The sequence below is a fragment of the Ammospiza nelsoni genome, chromosome 1 (genome assembly GCF_027579445.1).
Source record: "Ammospiza nelsoni isolate bAmmNel1 chromosome 1, bAmmNel1.pri, whole genome shotgun sequence".
Lineage (NCBI taxonomy): Eukaryota > Metazoa > Chordata > Aves > Passeriformes > Passerellidae > Ammospiza > Ammospiza nelsoni.
The window spans coordinates 128428845-128449021 of NC_080633.1; the positions used below are offsets into that span (position 1 = coordinate 128428845).

The 20177-nt window shown below is 36.9% G+C and overlaps 1 protein-coding gene across 1 annotated transcript in view; it reads right to left on the reverse strand.

Annotated features, from left to right (window-relative positions):
* ZFPM2 (zinc finger protein, FOG family member 2) overlaps window positions 1–20177 on the reverse strand; it is a 308414-nt gene that overhangs the window by 157325 nt on the left and 130912 nt on the right. Inside the window, exon 4 of the mRNA XM_059486436.1 lies at window positions 3650–3768. Coding sequence (XP_059342419.1) covers window positions 3650–3768 — 119 coding nt within the window. The remainder of the gene's footprint in view (window positions 1–3649; window positions 3769–20177) is intronic.

A 20177-nucleotide genomic window follows, 5' to 3' on the forward strand; every position in this document is an offset into this window, starting at 1 on the left:
TCAACACTAACCGTAATAATAGCATTCCTTATTTCATAATGGAATTTTAAGTAATTCATGATTACTGGCTAAACTCTTAGATGAGAAAAATTAAGAACTTTATTAGTCATTGATCCCTTTCAAGTCTACCTTTAGTTTGAGTATTCTTCAGTCCTGATGTGGGTCTTGCTCTACCATATTTCCCAACAGTGCTGCAACACTGTTGATACACCTGCTATTCCTATTGCAATTGTGAACGGCATTAAACTAATTTTTGTTCAAGGTACCCAGTCTTCCACTACTCTGAGATGTGCACTGCTAACATATTTCAAGAGAGAAACTTGAAAGATCTAAAATGTAATTGACATCTGGCACGGTGACTCAATTAAATACCGTGCTGAATTAATTAACTTGCTCCATCTCACGAGCCAACAGCAGCAAGACCGTATTCAGCAATGCAGGACTGCTGGAAACAAGAAGATATTGTATGTACAGGCTGCATTCAGTGCAGAGTGCAAGGGGAATAAGTAAGCTCTCATTGTTACAGCCTGAATTAATCCTGTGAGGCACTGTCATATTGCAATCACCAAACAGTACAGTCAGGTAAGACACTTTTAGTGAGACACAAACTGATTTCCCAATAAAGGTAGCAGCTGCAAAAGTTATGATATTTACTCACATGGGGATCCCTGAATTTTTCTTTACTTTTCTCTCTATACAAAAAAATCCACATTAAAACTCTTCTCCAAAAATTTGGTGTTTATAGCAGTATAATGTTTGAGATTGTCATTCAAAAATGAAATAAACTAGATTTCAGCTCTTCATGTGAAAGTTTGATTGAATTCTAGGGATTTGAGGCTCTACCCAAACGAGCTTCCCAAAACAGATATTAATAACCTAAGTAAAGAATCTCAATTCCCCTGATGAACAACAGAGAACATGTACAATAGTGAGATAAGTAATCAAATGGGTCAAAAAAGCCATAAAAAACCCAGAATAATTTCAAGACAAAAAAAAAAAAAAAAAAAAAAAGATAAAAGAAAACCATGTAGAAGCTGATGTTTCTGATGTAGGAGTTTTGTTGCTTTAAGAGCAAATTAAAATTTCATCAAAACGTTTGCATTTCTTCACACAGCATTTTAAAGTAACAAATGTAGGATTACAGCAAACATCTGATATTTGGGAAAAAGAAAAATACTTAGAATCAGAGAATTGCTCAGGTTGGAAGAGATCTCTGGAGGTCATCCAGTCCAAAGTCCTGCTGAAAGCAGGGCAAACTTCAAAGTCAGATGCAACTTGGAAGTTAAATCAAATTGCTCAAGATGATGCCCAGTTCAGTTTTGACTTTTTCAAGGAATGGAGTTGCTCAGGGGACACAACAATATTTGTGAGAACTAAAATTCTGTTTAAAGAAACATTTTCAGATTTCCAAATGTGTCTATATTTGTAGGCAAAACAAAAGTAAAATCTTTCAAGTATTAGTAAAAATAGACTTAATGATTTTAATTTGACAATAAAATGTATCTTTCCCATTTAGTGAGAAAAAAGTCCTGAAGATTTTCATTGAATGTCTCTGTGAACTATACTGAGAAAGCTGTTCTAGCCTATTACAATACAAAAATTTAAAGTCAGTTCTGCACATTGCTCCATTACCAGTTCATTAAAACCCAACTATCTTAACTAAATGCTTTTGATATAGAAAAAATGGTATTTGCCCAAGTTTAAAAAGCAATAACATATCTTAAAACATTCCTGTGCTATTAAGGAAGAAGCAAGGTTTTGCAAGGGTTGTGGTTCTACAACTCCATCCAAAAAAAAAAAAGATACAATATGATTGTATGATTGGCTGCATGCTGACATGTTGTAAATTCATTCTAAGAATATCTGATAAAGATAAATTTTGTAGAGAAGGGACAATCAATACAACCTCCTATACTTAAACATTATCAGCATGTTGTCTACACCTGATGAAGTGGTACAAGTGGACAAAACCAACCTAGCATTTCTCTACAGTATGGATTCTGGAGACACTTTGAGCTACTACATGACTAAGGTTTCTGTTATATGAAAGGTGATGAAACTAGTTACGCTGGGATTCAGAAAATTATTTGAATTACAGGTGGTTGTCACATATGACCTTCTATAAAAAACATTTTGAGAATGATGACAGGCCAATAATGAAATAGATGAAGAAATAAAAATTAAATTGATGGAAAAAACGAGACAAGTTCAAATTTTCCAGTTTTTCCTTTCTAACAAATAAGGTGCTTTGACTCTGCAGTACTTCTGAAAATCTATTCTTTATTCAGGTGCCTGAATGGGAAGTCTGATCTGGATTGGGAATACTGAACTTTTGGAAACTCAGACAAAGTTTCCATGCCACTTTCTGTAACATTTCTTAGTACCATTTGATGAATAAAGTACACTAACGAGTACAAAACAGTAAGATTTTAAATGTCTACTATGCATTATATCTATACCATACTATACTATGTACTCAGAATAATGCTTCACTCAAATTTTAATATGCATATTTACCGAAAGTAAAATGCATCCTATCCAATAATCCTTAGAAAGAGAACTCCATTACATAGGCATAGGTTCTCTAGGGAGGAGTTGAAGAAAATAAATTTCTCCTTTTGTCTCCCCTGTCCATACAACCCCTCCCTGGCACTGTCCCAGATGATACATCAGCAGCTCAGGGCTCCTCACTCTCTTCAGGTCCTGCAAGGGCAGGATGACACCCAGTGCTGGGGAACACTGGGAATCTCAGTTTCTCCATCTGCAGCACAGAGGTGTGTACCCAAAATGCCTGTAATCCCTTCCTGTGAAACTGTCCCACATGTCTTTATGCTAAATACATTCAGTTCAAGGTCTGTAATAGCAAACAGTGATCCAGCTGCAGATAATGGTTCTTCAGAAGTATCCCACAGGGCAATGCATGTTCCAAGACTGTTTAAACCTTCCTAGAGATATTAGTTGTTTCCTTCCTGATATTTTCAGAAAATTAATCTGAACTATACACAAATAATATTGAAGCTCAGACTTAAAACCAACACAAACAAAGATGAAATGAAGACCTAGAAATGACATGATTTTCAGTGCACTGAAGTGAGATCATTACTTTAAAGTAAAATGGTCTACACACTTTATGCAATCAAAATAAAAAATGAGGCTAATTGAGAATATATTATATGACAGGTGTCTTTTGATGCTTTTCAAAAAAACGTGAATTTGATGGAAGATTTTGCTATGTTCAATTACATTAAGGCAAATTTAATTAATTTTATCTTAAAATAATGTAGTTATTTATTTTTGATACATTTCTTTAATGTAAATTAAGTATTCAGCAATTAATACTATGAAAAATTTAAAAATCCATGAAAAAAACCAGATATTACTACTGAAACACAACACCTTGGTTCAGCAAACAAGGAAGTGACATTTCCCTTCAGCAAAAGAACAAGTTAAACCCCATTAACCTGTGCTCCAAATAACTTTATGTGGATGGTTGCCATAGATGAAGGAATTGGAGAAGAGCCAAATACCACTGTCCGCTAAAGCTAACAATGCCTGTTTCCAAACGCTCCGTCTGAGGAGCAATCCAGGCTGCTCCCTGAAGAATGGCACACAGCATAACAAAGAGAAGTGTCTCACAGCATCTACATACCAAGGTGTTATTATTCAGATCCATCTTCCCAGTGAAAGGCCCCCATGTTGTTCCGACCGGAAGCTGCTGCCGGCTCTGAATCTTGCGCTCCCCGTCTTTCTGGACCACCTCCAACTCTCCTGCAAACAAAGAAAACAAGCAGTGTTGAGAGTACTTTCACTCATGCCTTGACAACAACCACCTCTCCCTTTGTGTTGGTTTTACAAGCACAATGTTCTGAGGACCAATATAATGAGAATTAATTATGCTTGTCTGAAAAACAACTGATCTTGTCATCCTGCAAAAGAAAAACAAATCTTTTTCCCTTATAATTATATTCAAATTTGGTTCAGAAAGTCCCATTCCTTTCTTGCATCTTTTCACACACATTAGAGTTTGAAAGCATTTTTATTCAGAATAGTATTCCATAAGAGTTCTTAAGAAGTGCTGAGGAAGGGGGAAATGGCAGCTGAAAAGAGAGGGTCCAATAGCAGCCACACCTGGTGCATTAACCTCCTTGATGCATTTTGCTGCACAAGATCACATTTTGAAGCATGCAGCAACTAACAATTCGAGAAAAACAGCATATAACCATAAAAAATTCACTACACCTCCAAGACACTACTAAAAGCATTTACTGCAATTACAAAAAGGATTTTAAACTTTTGGGATTTTACAGACAGTATGATTTCAGAATTAAACAAAAAATAAGTTTAATTTTTAGCTTAATATTATCAGACAAAATAAGTAAAAGCAATGGGAAAGCTGTATGATGGTGTTTTCTTAGTGCATAATGATTTTTAGTGCATGATATTCTTTTATTTTAAATAAATTTTGTATTTGAAATCAAAGACTTCAAAACTAACCACTTAAAAGAGAAATTTTTGCTCACATTAAATTTTCTGGATTTTTCATTAAAGTGAAAGAATAACACAATTCATCATTCTCATGAAGGGAAAAATAAATTCAGTCACCACCTTTCCCACTCCATATTTTTTCATTTTATTTCAAGATTAAAATATTAGTCTGTACAACTCTTCTTTGAAACCAGTTTCTTCACTAAGACTACTTTTTATGGACAAACATTTAATTTAAAAATACAGCAACAGTTATATTCATACACACAATTTCTAATACTATTTTCTAAATAAATTCTGGTTTCAGACATTCCTAGGGATACAATGGAACAAGGACAGGCTGATCTGTACTTTTCCAGTTAGATGTTTGACTGATTTTTTCCATGCTCTTGCACTTCCAAGCTTTCCCTTTCCTGAAGGTAGGCAAAAAATCTGTTGTTCTCAGAGCTCACCTCCACTTCACTACAGCCGTGATTTTTTCATGATTTGTTTTCCATGACTGGTAAAGCCCCTTGCTCCCTTTCCATACCAAACAGATGCAACAGTGATTCCTGTCTTTTGCATCAGCACATCTCAACAACTCCACCCCAAATAAGGATGGTGCTTTTCCACAAACAGAGCAAAGTCCAACTGTGCAAGGAGTCAATTCATCCCAGATTTAGCACTGGTGGTTGTTGTGAAATGAACCTTGGGCTGAAGGAAGTGAGTAACTCCTCCTGGCTCACAGGCAGCCTCCACAACTTCCCCCAGCTAAACATTCCCCTGGATGCCTGGATTTACACTGCAGTCAGGCTACAAAGCTTTTACTTGTCCACGGGGGTTAATCTTGACCATCTTCCAAAGAGAAGAGCTGGCTCCAGCTTCCATTTTCAAGCACAGAAATCTAAATTTCACCTCTGAGTGTTGCAGATTACAAAACTACTCTACGTAAAATCGTGCATCAGATCCTTCCTGCAAACTGGAACAAATCTAGGAAATAGAGCTGTATTGGTTTACAAAAGCTTCTCTGTATGTGGGTGAGTCCTCATCATGACAGTGCTATGACATTTTAAGAGACAGTATGTGAGCAGGAAAGCTTATGGATTAATTATATCTAATTTACACATGTGACATATATGCGTCCAAACAGAAAAAAAAACCCCAAACAACCATAAAAGCATTTTTTCCTTCTCACAGTCACATTGTTACAAAATGCATTAGCTTTAAAAATCTCTTTATATGTTAATTATGGAAGAGAGAAATTGCAAAGTAACATGTTTATCACTTAGCCATACTGCAGCATTTTCTCTCTACAGAGAGATGAAAACTGCAGCACACTAAAAAACAGCCATGTCTATGGACATGTCACATTTAACTGATACCAGAGGAATCATGAGAATCTTTGAAAACCCTTTTAAAAAATAATTCAGCCTCCCTTTCTGCCACTGACATTTTTCATTTGAAAAGGGTTCAGACACAGTCAAACAGTGACTCCTTATCTGTACCTGTGGATTTACAAGCAGGCCTGTCTTTTAATGGATTAAGAACGACAAACTTAGGGCAGATCAACCACTGATATCCAAAAAGCTACCAAAGTTTTAAGGTACACATCATTACACATTATATTTTTAATAAAATTAATACCATGAATCTTATACCTGATAGGTAGTCCAGTTTTGAGGCAAGCATAAGAACAAGCTTTTGTTTTTTCCCAAATATATTTTTCCCTTGTGTTGATAATTAAATAAGGTATTATGGATTCTCTCTCTTATTCTCTTTTGTTACAGTTCCAAGCTGTAGTTCAGGCAATATTCAATATATATGAATACTTTGAAATATTCTGCCTATGGGGTAACATCATGCTGAACTGTACTGAAACTGCTGTGTTTCCCCACATACTTAGAACGCTATGAAAGAGGAGTGGATTGCAGACAGGGTAACAAAATCTTTTGCTTCCAAACCTTTCTGTTTCTCTGTATTGCAATTCTCCAAAAAGGATACATTTCTCTCTTGTCACCATGACCAGCAGCCATTTTAATGCTATGGGTGAATGTCAGAGTTGGGAAGGACAATCTGCTTGCGTTTTTAGGCAAAACGAGACAATCTGATTATGCTTATACAAGGTGCAGCACATTAAAATTTAGTCCTTGGCAAAGATTTTGGTTTTTTCATCTGAATATCTTTGTTTTTTAGAGGAAAAAAAATTGACACTGCCTGCAACTTCTCTGCATTTATTTACAACATTTTTCTCCTCTGAGATTTCCTATTTGGTGAATGGCAGCACAACTGCAGCACACAGGGGGTCAGTCTCCCACTTGATGTAACTGCAGCTGTTCCCTGCTCACTGCTGACTTCCCACAGGGATGCTGGTTTAAATGCCATACCTGTGGCCCTATGTAACGTGTGACTTCAAGGGTGTCTGCTGGAAAATGAGAACCTCACCCTGTGACTTAATTAAAAGGGTTTGAAAAATGTGTCAGCAAGACAAGATTTTCCCCTTCAGCCCCAGAGGAAGTTCAGATGTAAATCTGAAGTACTCTCTACAGCTACCATCCCCTGCACAACTGCTCAGAGTCTTCACAGATTACATCAGGAGAAGGAAGAGGATCTGAGACTTCATTGCTGTATCACCACTCACAGTAAGAAGTGTAAAGACTCAGCTGGTACTGACTTTTCACACATACTTGTCCATGGAAACTCCAACATGTGGGGAGGAAAAGAAAAGAAGGGATGAAAAGCTGCTGCAGCCTTCTTTAATCCATGTTCAAACCCAAAGGAAGGAGAAAATTCTGGGCCAAACACTGTTAGGCGCCTCAAGTAATCAGCAACTGCAACAGACCATCTCAGTACTGAATACAAGTTCCTTCCCATAACAGCAAATTCTAACAGAACTCCTTCCTACCCCTGGAATAAAATATGTGATATACTCATAATTTCCACGCAAAGTAGAGAAGTAGTTTTACTCTCTTCATCCCAGACTTGTCAGCTCTCCAGCTGAAAGGACAGCAAGAAGTATAATAGAAGCAGCACTAAGAAATACAAGTAGAGAGGAAGTGATGCCCTGCTTCTAGTTTTTGTGAGTAAGGAAAAAAAATTACTTAAGAAACATTTCATTTAGTGATATTTACTTGCCCTTTCCTTGCTACAGAGCAAGTAGTTTTTGGGGTTTTTTGCCACAGCTTGTTCTTCAGGAACACATTTATTTCCAGCTTGCTGAGTAAGTTTATACAAAATATTTGAGACACATAGTATGGGCTAATCAATTTTGGTAAAAGATAATGCTGTTAGTGCTGTGGGCTGTTTCTCTTATCTTGTTGATGTAGCATACTTTTAAAGTCTGTGATTACTCAAAGACTTATGATAGCTGCACTGTAAAAGAAGCCTCAAGTCATGACTCACTAGTACAGCTATAAAACATCCCATGGCTTTTAAGATATTAGGCCACCTTGGTGGCTAGGAAACCAGAATGAAAGGACTCAATTTAGGATTCTTTTCATACATGCATATATTGTTTCAGGCATTCTACACAGGGCTTTCATTAAACAGAAGGTAGAGAGGTCAGTTTAGCTTTGTATTCTTTTACAGCACAATCAGGATCATTTAAAAAAACTCTCCCCAAAACACAGAGTACACAGGAATCCAGCAGGAGCTTTTGACCCTTAACAGGTTTTGACCACAGTCTGACTACTAGAAAAATTCAACTATATATAGTATTTCTGAAACAAAATAATACTGGCTTTCATCCATCTACCTACATTCTGGAGTAAGAAACAAAGGAGTATATATCTGAAGGTGAATGATGAACAATTTTTGAGGGACATAAGGAGAACTACATTCAGAAATAACAGTATCCAGATTCGTATGCATTTAAGACTTCTAAGCAAGTCACTGATAGCTTTGGGGCATAGCTTTTGTTTTTTTCTTAATTTAAAATAGCTTTCTAAGTGGAGTCAGTTCAGAACAATGAGTAAGCTCCTCCTCTGCTACAATTAGAGACTGGTTATTTGACATCATGGGGCTCTACCAATTTTCACAAGTAAATGGCTCCTTTGCATATTTCCAGTCCACAGCCACCTGGCTCTCTAATGAGTATTTCTGCATGGCAGAGAAATTGTGTATATTGTAGTTTCAAACAAGGACTGCTCTGAAGTCAGAGCTAGTTAGTTAAAAACACTCTCAGTTCTTAAGTGCTGCCCAACCCAGAACCCAGTATTTGCCTGCCATCCTATATGCACAGGAAGAATCTACAATTAATATTTGGCTGGCGATTGCTTCCATTATAACAAACTAATATGTTTGCATATAGCAATTCACTGATAGTGGAGAACTATCCCATTTCCATTTCTGTGATTCTTAATAAGGTAGCTCCAATATTCAGGGCTCACACACTTGTTTGGCAGACATAAACTGCATTATTGAGATACTTCCTGTAAATTCTCCTCCCTCAATTTTCAAGTCTCTGAGACATAACACGCACTAAACTACAGTTTTGAACATAAACTTGAAATACGACATTCTCTATTCAAGTACTCCAGTCAAACCCTGATAAATCAGGCTGGCCATGCAGTGATCTTATCCCTTCTGACTCTTTAATAAATCGAACCTTGTAAGTTCACGCTGTTGGAAGTTGTCACTAAATGAAATTGTGACCTTATCCGATGCGTGAACTTATCCTGCTGACAACTACATTTATTGTACGGATAAGCATAAGGGAAAAAAAAGAGGCTTTCGATAATTGTGATCTTACCCATATGCAACTCTAACAGATGGGATCTTTTTGATGTTCCATTTAATGATTTGTCTATGATGAGCCTCTACTCAGAGAAAAAATAAATGTTCTTCATAGGTAAGTGGTAGGGGAACTGGTAAACTGTATGAAAAGTGCACAAAGAGGAGTGGCTGACAGCAGAGAGTCAAAAGCTATTAGCTTAACACAAAGAGCTTTGAATTAGCTGGTAATTGCACTGCAAAAGATAACGTAATGGAAATGGTGAAACAGTAACATTCCCTTTCCACAGGACTCATTCAATAGTCCAAAATCCAGAAACAAATAACTGTGACTCTGAGGCAGTAACCCAAAATTTGCTGTGCTATGGCACTTCATGATGAATGAATTAATGAATGAGTGAATGAACAAATCCTCTTCCAGCACTGACTAGATGCTTGCCTCTGTTATTGTGGAAGCATATTAGGCAAACAGACAATTCAGAGAATCATATAATAGGTTTTTGAATAAGGTTGGAAGGGACCCTTTAAAGTAATCTAGTCCTACCTTCCTCCACCAAGAAGAGGCATCTTCAATTAGATCAGGTCATTCAGAGCCCTGTTTAACCTGACCTTGAATGTTTCTAGGGATGGGACATCTACCACCTCTCTGGGCAACCCGTTCCAGCATCTCACCACCTTCAATTTAAAAATCTCTGAAAATGGCAAAGCAGCTCACATTACTGTGTTTGTCAGGGATTTAATACATCATGTTACCTAATTCTCACAGTGGACAATACTGTACCCACTTTGCAGTCAGTGCACTGACCCCAGAGCGAGAATGACCTGGGCAGTGTCAGGGTACAGTCTGATTTGCAGCACTACAAGTCTACTGGGGGATACAAAAATTGTAGTTATCTTACTAGGAACACACATATATATGAGACAAACTCACACTGCGTACAAGCAGTAATGGACTAAATTACAGTCAATCTTTGAAGAAATTTTATCATTTGCTTTGCTACAAAAATGGCATTCTCATGGGTCTTGGCTAAACCAGAGGTTATTTAGGTTGTCCACAAGCAAAGGCAAAACTTAATTTTGTTCCCAAAAGATGGGGCAGGACAGTGTTAGGACAAGAAAGAAGGAGGAACAGATTTGGGACTGAAAACTGAGAAAACAGCTCTGAATTGGAGTCACCCTGGAGGGAGGATTGCTATTCTGCTGCCACTGAGGTGGTGGAGGGCTTCTGAACATAGCATCCTTTTTTCTTTTTTGTAGTTTTTGCCACCCACCAGCAACTCCTTCCCCAGCCCCGATCCTTCCTGTATAGATCCCACTTAAGGAATAGAGTTAACCAAACCTCAGCCATGAGGGAAGTAGACACAAGAATAGGCCAGAGGTACTTGTGGCTCTGACCTACTGATCTCCTTTGCCTTTGCTTAGAAGCAGGTCTAGATAGCAAAGACCACGCAGGAGAAGCTGCCACAAGCTGCTTCATGCCTAGCTCAGCTGTCTAACATTGCTGCATCTTGACAATACTCCCACAGGGCAGCAGTGCACTCCAGGTGAGGATGACAAATGAAAAGCCTTCTCCATTTTCTATAACAAAGAAACTTGCTGCTCCCTACCTTTCTTCAGAGCCCTGAAAGTCAGAAGCAGAGTTTCTTTATCTCTTCTACCTGCTGCTAGTACTGCAAATGGCAGAGAGTGCAGGTGCTATCCTTATCTGCAACAGCGCTGTCCTACATCAGGCAATAAAGGGAAGGAACAAATATTGTGAAAGTGAGGACAGGGAAAGCCTAGGCAAAGATTTTCAGAGAAAACAAGACCACAGAAGTCGGAGGGGAGAGAGGGCAGAAATAAATTTAAGAAACAAAGCAAGAGAGAAGTCGTCTAGGGAAACAGCAATCTGAAGACTCAAGTTGGGTCTGATCAGGACACAAAGACAGCACCTGGAAAAAGAGGATCATAAGATATTAAAGAAAATTGGGATGCAGAAAACTTGCCAAAGTGAGAAAAGAAACATCTACCTCCAAATCTGAAACACAAGAGAAGCGCATGAATTCCCATTTAGAATTAAAATGCAAACACTACTATTTTCTAGGCAAGGCATCTGTGTTATTACAGCGCTTAATTCATATGCTAAACCACTAAAATAAAATATTCTAATATCTCATTGCTCATCTGAATCCTGGCTAAACTGAAAAACTTAAGTGGAAAAACTCCACTGAACCCAGAGATGTGATTTCACCTGACATTTGGTCAAACCCATTCTCTACATCCAAGCAGCCAGATCACCATGTGTGCCACAAAACATTTTTGAGAAAAAGTTTCATTATTGGTTATCTAGTTTACACCAGGCTCCAGCTATGCCCACAACATTGACTGGCTGATGTGACCTCAGGGATAGGTACACAAACTGCTTCAGATTGACAACTGAAATACACAGCTAACTTCATTGATGCAAATGTGCACTATGTTTTTCAGCACAAGCTTAGTATTCAGAAACTATAGTGTCAAAAGAAGTCATCAAAAAGACACTTCAAAAATCCCCAATTTGAGATTTTTAGCACTCTATTAGAATTTAGTTACATGAAATAAATACAAAAGAAAAAAGTTACCTTCTTATAGTACCTCACACTTCTGTAATCTACTGAATTTAGAAACACAGGATCACATCCCAGATTAGAAAAACACAGACCTACAGTGGTGAACACTCTCTGCACCAATTTGAAATGACAATGCGAATTCTACATTTGGGGGGAACTGGAAGGGAGGGCAATTAATTGAATAAATGTTAATAGCACATAAATTGAACAGCTACTAAAGAAATGGAAATGGCAAACTAAATAATAATTTTTTGTCACATATGCCATCAAAATAATTTTTATGGTTCAAGATGAACTAAAAGTACTGTTTTTCCTCTGGAATTTAGAAAGGAGGGAGTATCTAATGAACATCATTGCTAGAATTTGATTAGATTTTTAGATTTTACACAGCTCTCTAGACTTTTCCTTTATTTGGACTGCTTCACTAAACTTACAGAAACATGCTCAACGAGAAAAAGAGACAGAAGTAAAAGAAAAATACATTTACTCAAGATATGCTAACAATGCCAAAGGTTTGTTCACTTGCTTCAGAGTCACGTTCCACACAATAGAGCAAATACTGTGTTTAGCATCTAGTCTACAGATAGAGGCAAAACAAACCCAGTCATCATGGCAAAATCCTGTACCTGAAATGAAATCAGAAGAAAAGATCTTTAGTTTTCAAGACTACTAACTACAAGGACAATTTACCCCTCTGTTTTCTAACTCCACATCTAGGAAAAGAATTTTTTTTTTGTTTTTCTCAACAGTTTTCCATGTTTCCATAGTTCAAGAGGTTTGTTACTGTCTCCATATGTTGAGGTAAACCTGGAGTAGAAGTACTTGCAAAAATATAGAAAAAGAAAATCCCTAAAGACAACTAGTGTAGCTAAAGAGACCTAACTGCAGTTCTCTATGAGAGGAATAGTGTAAACTGCATTCTCACACAGACAGTCCCTAGTGGCAAACATCACTCCCAGTCCTGCTGTAACACTGCACACACCCAGCAGGCTGAGCAGGTTCTTCATCCCTGCTACTTGTACCTTGCACAGCAAGGCTCCCTTTCTCTCCATCATGAATACACAGGATACTGAAATGCCAGACTTGGCAAGAGCAGGCTGACAATATTACTGAAGAAGGTTTTCTTGATAAGATCATCATCTCTTTCTGGATACTCCTGGGTATGCTCTCTCCCTAAGCAGAGGAACAGCAGCCCCTGATAAATGTCCCTTTGTGTGCAGATTCTCCCCGATATATGCAAAAACACTTCAGTTCTGAGCCTGTCTGCTTTTTCTTCACTTCATATACCTGAAATACACTTAGAGGTTTATGAAGCACTGTACGTAAGACAACAGAAAATACAGCTGAAAATACAGCTTACATAACTCAGACTGAAGTTTTTTTTCTGAATTAGATGCTATTCTGCATGGGAGAAAATCCTAACATTTCACCATCACCTACACCAATCTTTCACTAGAACTTTTTTGGAATCCTTTAGCTGGAAGAGGCTAACTTTATTTTTTTTAACAGTACTATTTATGCAAGTATATATAGTAATTATATTCAAGAAATCATAGACATTTGCATGTTTACCCAATTGCTGGATCTCTTTTTTACTTGGAAAAATGAAAAATATCAATGCAGCATATGTTGCCAGTGATTGCAAAAAGCTACTGAAGTTAACTTAACATGAAGACTGATGTATTCATATTTATGTAATTAAATATATTACATAAGCAAAAGTGTTTTGAAAAGTATTCTTTTTTACTCTAAAAGCAAAGCAATGAGATCATCTGTGACCGTATCTGTGGTGTCTTCTCAGTTTACAGTACTTATGCTTAGAGATAGAAGGATCCATTTTCATCTCATTTGTGTAACAGCAGATAAGTTATTTGCTTTCTATCAGATATTCATACTCAGAGCTATGAAACCACTGCTTAGACACCACTATCTAGCTAAAAGTATGTGAGCCAAACTCCCCAAATGTCTTGCAAAAGAAGCAGATGCTTTAAAATTATTTTCCTATTTCCTTTCAATGCTTCCAACAAAATTCTGAGAGTACAAAGAAAAAAGACAAAAACCTCAGTAAAGACTCCAATTTATCAGTATTTAGTGTAACCATCGAAAAGATCTAGTTATTGTTGAGATTAGGAAAGTGAGAGGGAGACGGGGACAAAGGGAGATTGAATGCTATGCTCCACTGCATGCATGCAATATATAGTCACATCCATTATAAATACAATTTATATGAAAAGCAACATTATTATAAATAGAGATAAATGTAGTATAACTATAATGTACAATATCAAGATTCAAATTAATAATTCCTTTGCACTTGCTGAGGATGGCCATGCATAACAGACACATGGCTGTGCACTGCTCCAGCACTCATGAGTTATGTGCTTATCTGCATCTTCTGTGATCAAGTACCAGCAGTGACCAGCACCACTTTTTAGCACGGTGCCAGACAGGAACTGACTGCTGGGTTTGGACATGGACCAGAGTACCCTTCAGTGCCTCAGCCTGGACTATCACACTGCTTCCACATGCACCTACATCTTAGCATAGCCCAGACTTTGAAGCTGATAAAAGAGTGATGCTCACTTATACAGCAGACTTGTAACTTAGAGTGAAATAAACCCTTGAACAGATTGAGCACAAGTCCTGTGCACTGCCTAAATCCTACTCTGAGGCTTACATAAGACTTAAGTAGAATACTGGTCTTGTGGCAGCCTTCTGTATAGGAATGATCTTGACCTTCATATGAGTAAGGCTCAGGGACATCATGTGTGTAAAGCATATCCCAAACTGCCTTGCCTTACCACCCTCCCTTTTACAAGCACAGGGTTTGAACATCCCATGGCTGCTGGGACAGATGCAGTGACTGGGGAGCCTGAGGAAGAGCCAGCACTGGCACATGTCCTGTGGCAGTAGGATGTAGATAGATTGTCTTTCTCCTGAACAATGACCTCTTGAGACTGACTTCACAGCTTAGACTTTACGTCTGTAAACCATGACTTAGAACAAGTCCACAAGTCCATGGCCTTACTCGAAATTTCAGCCTAAATAAGAAACTCAGGGTCTCAGAGGAAGTCAGTGCTAGTGACAGGAGCCCTAACTTACCCTGACAGTCGCAATCACTGCTTCTGAAAACACAATACTTAAAAGAAACTCATTATTTTGAAGAAGTAAGAAAGTATTTCTGGCAAAACATAGTCACAAAACAGACAGTGTCAACAGTGATCTAAAGAATTATAATTCAAAATATATCTGGGCTACAGAATTATTTTGTCATTGAAGCCGTAAAACCGTCCCTATATTATGATGTTTTAAAAATATTAATGTCAATTTTTAACAGCTTCTTATTATCCTGCAATGGTGACTTACTGTAAGAATATAAGAAGCACAGCCTATTATTAAATATATAGAGTTAAAAAGGATAAGTACATATGAAATGATCATATTGAAGAAGATGCAGTTTGGAATCTTTATTCCCCTGATAATAAAATCAGCACTTTACAAAATCATGTATAATAGCACAAAAATTCCCCTAAAAATATTGGCTCCTCTCTACCTCCCCATTAAAAAAAAAAAAAAAAATCACATGCATCAATGCAAAGAGAAAATTTCTATTTTAACTGTGACAATTTCTTTGATGTACATAAATAATTTTCAACTTAACAATTCCTTTTTGATAGGCACAGACAATTTGCTGTAAAAGGAATCTTGGAGAAAGACAGCTTGATTCTACCAGGTTTTCCCCCCATATGTTTTCACCTCAATTAACAAAGTACATTAACAGGATACACAATGCATTAGCTTAAAGGAATAGAACATCTAGAGAACCAAATCCTACTTTTACATAACCAATGTTGCAGTTAGTGGTTTTAAAAAACAAGCCTTTCAGTATCTGAAAAAGCTTGAACTTCCATGCAGGAGCTGGGACCACTCTTTTTTATATTCCAGTACCTTTCCATAAAAACCTGCTTCCTACCCATCTCCTGTCCCCTGGACACTGCTTCCTTGGGTAGTTAGCTGCCTCTTGCTCTCCCCCTGTTGCCCTCAGGCCTCCTCCCCAGTACTGTGTCCTACCCAAGCTCCCAGTGACTGCCTCCAACAATGGCCAGAAGCAGATGTTAGAAAAGACACGAGCACTAAGGCACATATGCTCTCCCTCACACAACTGATTTATAACTTTCTGTCTTCCCCCTATTGATCACAGATCATCTGCCAGTCAAGCCTAAGCTGAAGCTAGAAACCTTCAAGTTACAGCAGAAGCATTAAGGTCAGAATGAAATAAAAGAAAACTCCATCTTCACAAACTTCATATTGATGTAAAATGAATAAACATAAAAGTATTGGAGGAAATAATACTATACCTGGGGGGAAATTGCATACTATGCTCTATGTAAGTTTTATTTTTTTTCACACTTTTTGTAAGCATTTGTAAGTAGGTTAAAATTCTAAATCAATAAGATAATTTAATATAAAAAAAACTCTTTATGGCTGGATTGTACCATTAGCACCTTAACTTACTCATATGTGAGAATATACATACAAATAAATCCACACAGCTTAAAAAGTCTTCCACTATTTATCTTCCAGAAATATAGCCATGATATGTTTTGGTACTTTCTGTATGCTTATGCTGTCTTCTTCTCTTGACAACCAATAAAAAAATACTGGAAATTACTTCCTTAAATGAGAGACACATATTCAAAAGCCAATACCAAATTACAAACAAGTAGCTCAAGTCTTTGCAAGTATTTTGCCATGCATAACATAATAACAGTTCCAAGAAACTATCAAATAAAGAAGATGCACAGACTTTTAGAGAAGGCCAGTCTTGTGGCAAACATTTTAGTTTTAATCTTTGAAAGATCTGGGCTTGGTAAATTGGATCTAAGCCTACCTCCTATGGGATATCCAATATCACTCATAATCTCTCTGTAACTCTGGAAGTAATAATAATTCCTTTCTCCCACCTTTTATTGACCTGTCTTTTTTAAATAGCATGCAATCCAGAGTGGGGACTCTAACTGTGTTTGCATATATAGATGTTCATATAAAAAATGTAATCCAGATACTCAGATATGCATGATAGATAGATAGATAGATAGATAGATAGATAGATAGATGGATAGATAGATAGATAGATAGATAGATAGATAGATAGATAGACAAGTATTTATTTATCTACAAAGTATAGTATCTAGGACAAAAGGCTCTGTGTCAGTAGAAACCAAGAGCTTCTACATGATACTGTAATCCACACAGCAAAAAAATAACAAACCTTGGCATTCTGCAAGGAATTCCCTTTTCAAATATTCTGCATCTTTTTTGTCCCTGGCAAGTAGGCTTGCAAGTGGGGGTTGATTATGTTTCTGATATGTACTCCATATCACTTTTTGAAGCAGTTAAACAAAGCTCAGACCCTGTACTCTCTGACTCACAGGAAAAGATAACTGGAGAGAAAGATTGGTTTCAAATATAGTACTTGATGGTTGAGGTCTTTGCTTTAATTTGATTTTGGAATTTATCTAAATTCAAACATTGCATGCTTTCACTCTTGAAATTATTACAATCAAAAAATTTAGGTAGGTGAGAAAATACTTATTTATATATTGCTTTATATCTCTAAAATACACTCAACAAAATAGCAAACCCTTTGAAATGCTGAGTTCAGTTGTTCCAAAATATTCTAGGTAACACAAGAAAGCAAACCATCTATTCCCTTCTTACCTGCCACTAAAGTACACAGAGAACACCTTTTCTAATTTATTGTCATCTTCCTAGAAATATTTACAACAATTAAAATAATTTCAATTTGAGTGGTAGCTGACTCTTCAGTGCTATTGTAGGAAAAATGTGTTGTCTGCTTTTACCTTCTTGGATCCAAAGAGTTTTACAATCATGCATCATTCTTTGACTTTTTTCACAACCCATTTAAGCAACTCCTGACAACTAAACACTAGCACTGTATGCAATAAAAATTGCTGTTCTTCCTTGTCATGCACAATGAAATAAAATAAAACCCCCAATAGCAAATCAATGTCTGCGCTTTTGAATGAGTATAATTATGGTAGGAAGAAGCAGGCAAATCAACATGAAGACTGCAAGGAGAAGCTTTAGGTTTGTCAGTCCTTTCCACTGGCTGCTTACATTTTGCACTTTCATAGAGTACTTAAAAGAACAAAATAATTCTCTTTGAAAGCTACAACACAGACCACACAACTACCATATCAACAGCACACTTCAGTATCTAGAAAGCTTTAAGTATTCTCAGGGAGAAACAGAGGCATCACATCTCACCTGTCCTACACCACAAGAGCTTGGTATAAATAGTGTAGAATTTAAAAGCACTACACAATAAAGATACCAGTGTCTGACAAAACCATTATTTCACTGAGAGGTATGATACTTCCCTCCAAAAGGCAATAAAAAGTAAATTCTACACTGCACTGTACATAAAGAACAGTTAAAATGAAAAATTAGTTGTATGACAACTCATGTTGTTAACAATATAGGCAGATCAAGATAAGTGGGTGGATTTGGATCATCATCAGAAGACACAAGGCCATATTTGCCAGTCTATTATGTCATGTTTCTTGAATTCATGATCCTAGGAGTGCAATAACTTTTTATGACATGATGGAGAAGTTACATTTTATACATGCTCCAAATACCCAGGCAAGATAAATGAATTAAACTCAGCAACCATATTGTATTTTTTAAATGTTACTAGGCAATATAGCATATGGATAATTCTGAAGTCTGAAGCATATAAATCATCATAAAATAGCAGTGAAAAGCACACTGTGACTGCCAGACAACTTATATCAAATTAATCCCTACCTTTGTAAAACAAAACAGTAGGAAATTATGAGAAATATAAGAAAATTATGGCAAAGAGATTGTTTCTTAAGTCAACAGGGAGCACAGCACCAAAATCACACACAATATTTCTGGAACTGATAATAGACTTGAAATCCTATCCTCTTCCTAAAATGGGTCATCCCATTCAGAAGGGCTATAGCATTTTAGAAGTAATGGTAATTTACATTTCCTGTCAAACATTCCTACTCAATACGCACATAGATTTAAAAAATTTGCAAAGAATAATTTTAGATAAAAATATGGTAAAGTTCTTGTAAGATGCCTCAGTTTTAAAAAAATTAAACTTTTATTATTTGACCAATTATTAGTTTCTTTGATGCAATTACATCTATCTTGAGCCACTGAAAATGTATACAATATTGCACATCCAAACCTATGCTTTAACAATATGCTAATTATACAGTTCAGATGATCTGGAAAGAAATCCATTTTGCACTGATGATATAAGGGAGTGACAGTACAATTTACATTAAGAAATGTTTTCTCATTTTTCTCAAAAATTGGTTTGCACTCAGCCGGAGAAATCTAAATTTGACCAACAGGCATCCCTCCCTGCTTCTCCATGGTTACAAAATAACATGACAATCTGAATGACGGAAAAGATGCACAGAAGAATGGGCTACAAAAACTCCTCTGGACCCAGGTACACAGGCATTGAATGTTTTATTTTGTAATCTGATCAAACAGACGATTATTGTATAGAACAATATTGCAACGCTAGTAGCAGACAATTCTCAGTGACATTACTTCAGACATTTTGAATTACGTTTTCCAAATTGTCTAAATTATCCCCCAGGACAGTTGGCCAGTCCACATTCCTCACTTTATGGCAAGAATTCTAACTGGAGGGGCTAACATAAAGGTTCCCCTTTTGCCTAGAGCTTTGTTCACATACCTCTCTTCACTCCAAGTATGACAGTACTGTACTATGGCGCACTTTTGGCACACATTTTCCTGCCACTTTAATACCAACCTGTATAGGCAGAGCTTGTAAGAGAGTGATTGATTCATTGTGATTTTCCTTTTAGTGGTCAAGGGATACAGACTGCATTGACTGGGAGATGGCACAGTGAGAATCCTGATTTCTGGCACACTGCTCTTCATCAGCCACAGACATCTAAGCACAGAGAATTGGAGGGCTAAAACCAGTCTTGATTTATTCATTTGATTCAGAGCTATCTTGCCAGATATATTATGAAAAAATCCATACCCATAATTTATCCCCAGACTGATACATTTCATTACACTGTGGATTCATGGGGAAAAGCAAAAAAAAAAACAGAGTTTCAAAAGTCTTTGGGACTGTTACAGCTACACCAATGCTGGAATCTAGTCCCATTTTATGTAATATTGCAACTAAACCAATGCATTACAAGGATAAACTAATGCAGTATAATGATGTGCCATAGACAAGACTAATTAGTATTTTCTTAGAGACAGAGCCTAAAAGAGTCTGGCATTCAGAAGTGCAGATCCAGAAATATTCAAGATTATCAGCAATAGTGGACAGAACAGAAAAAT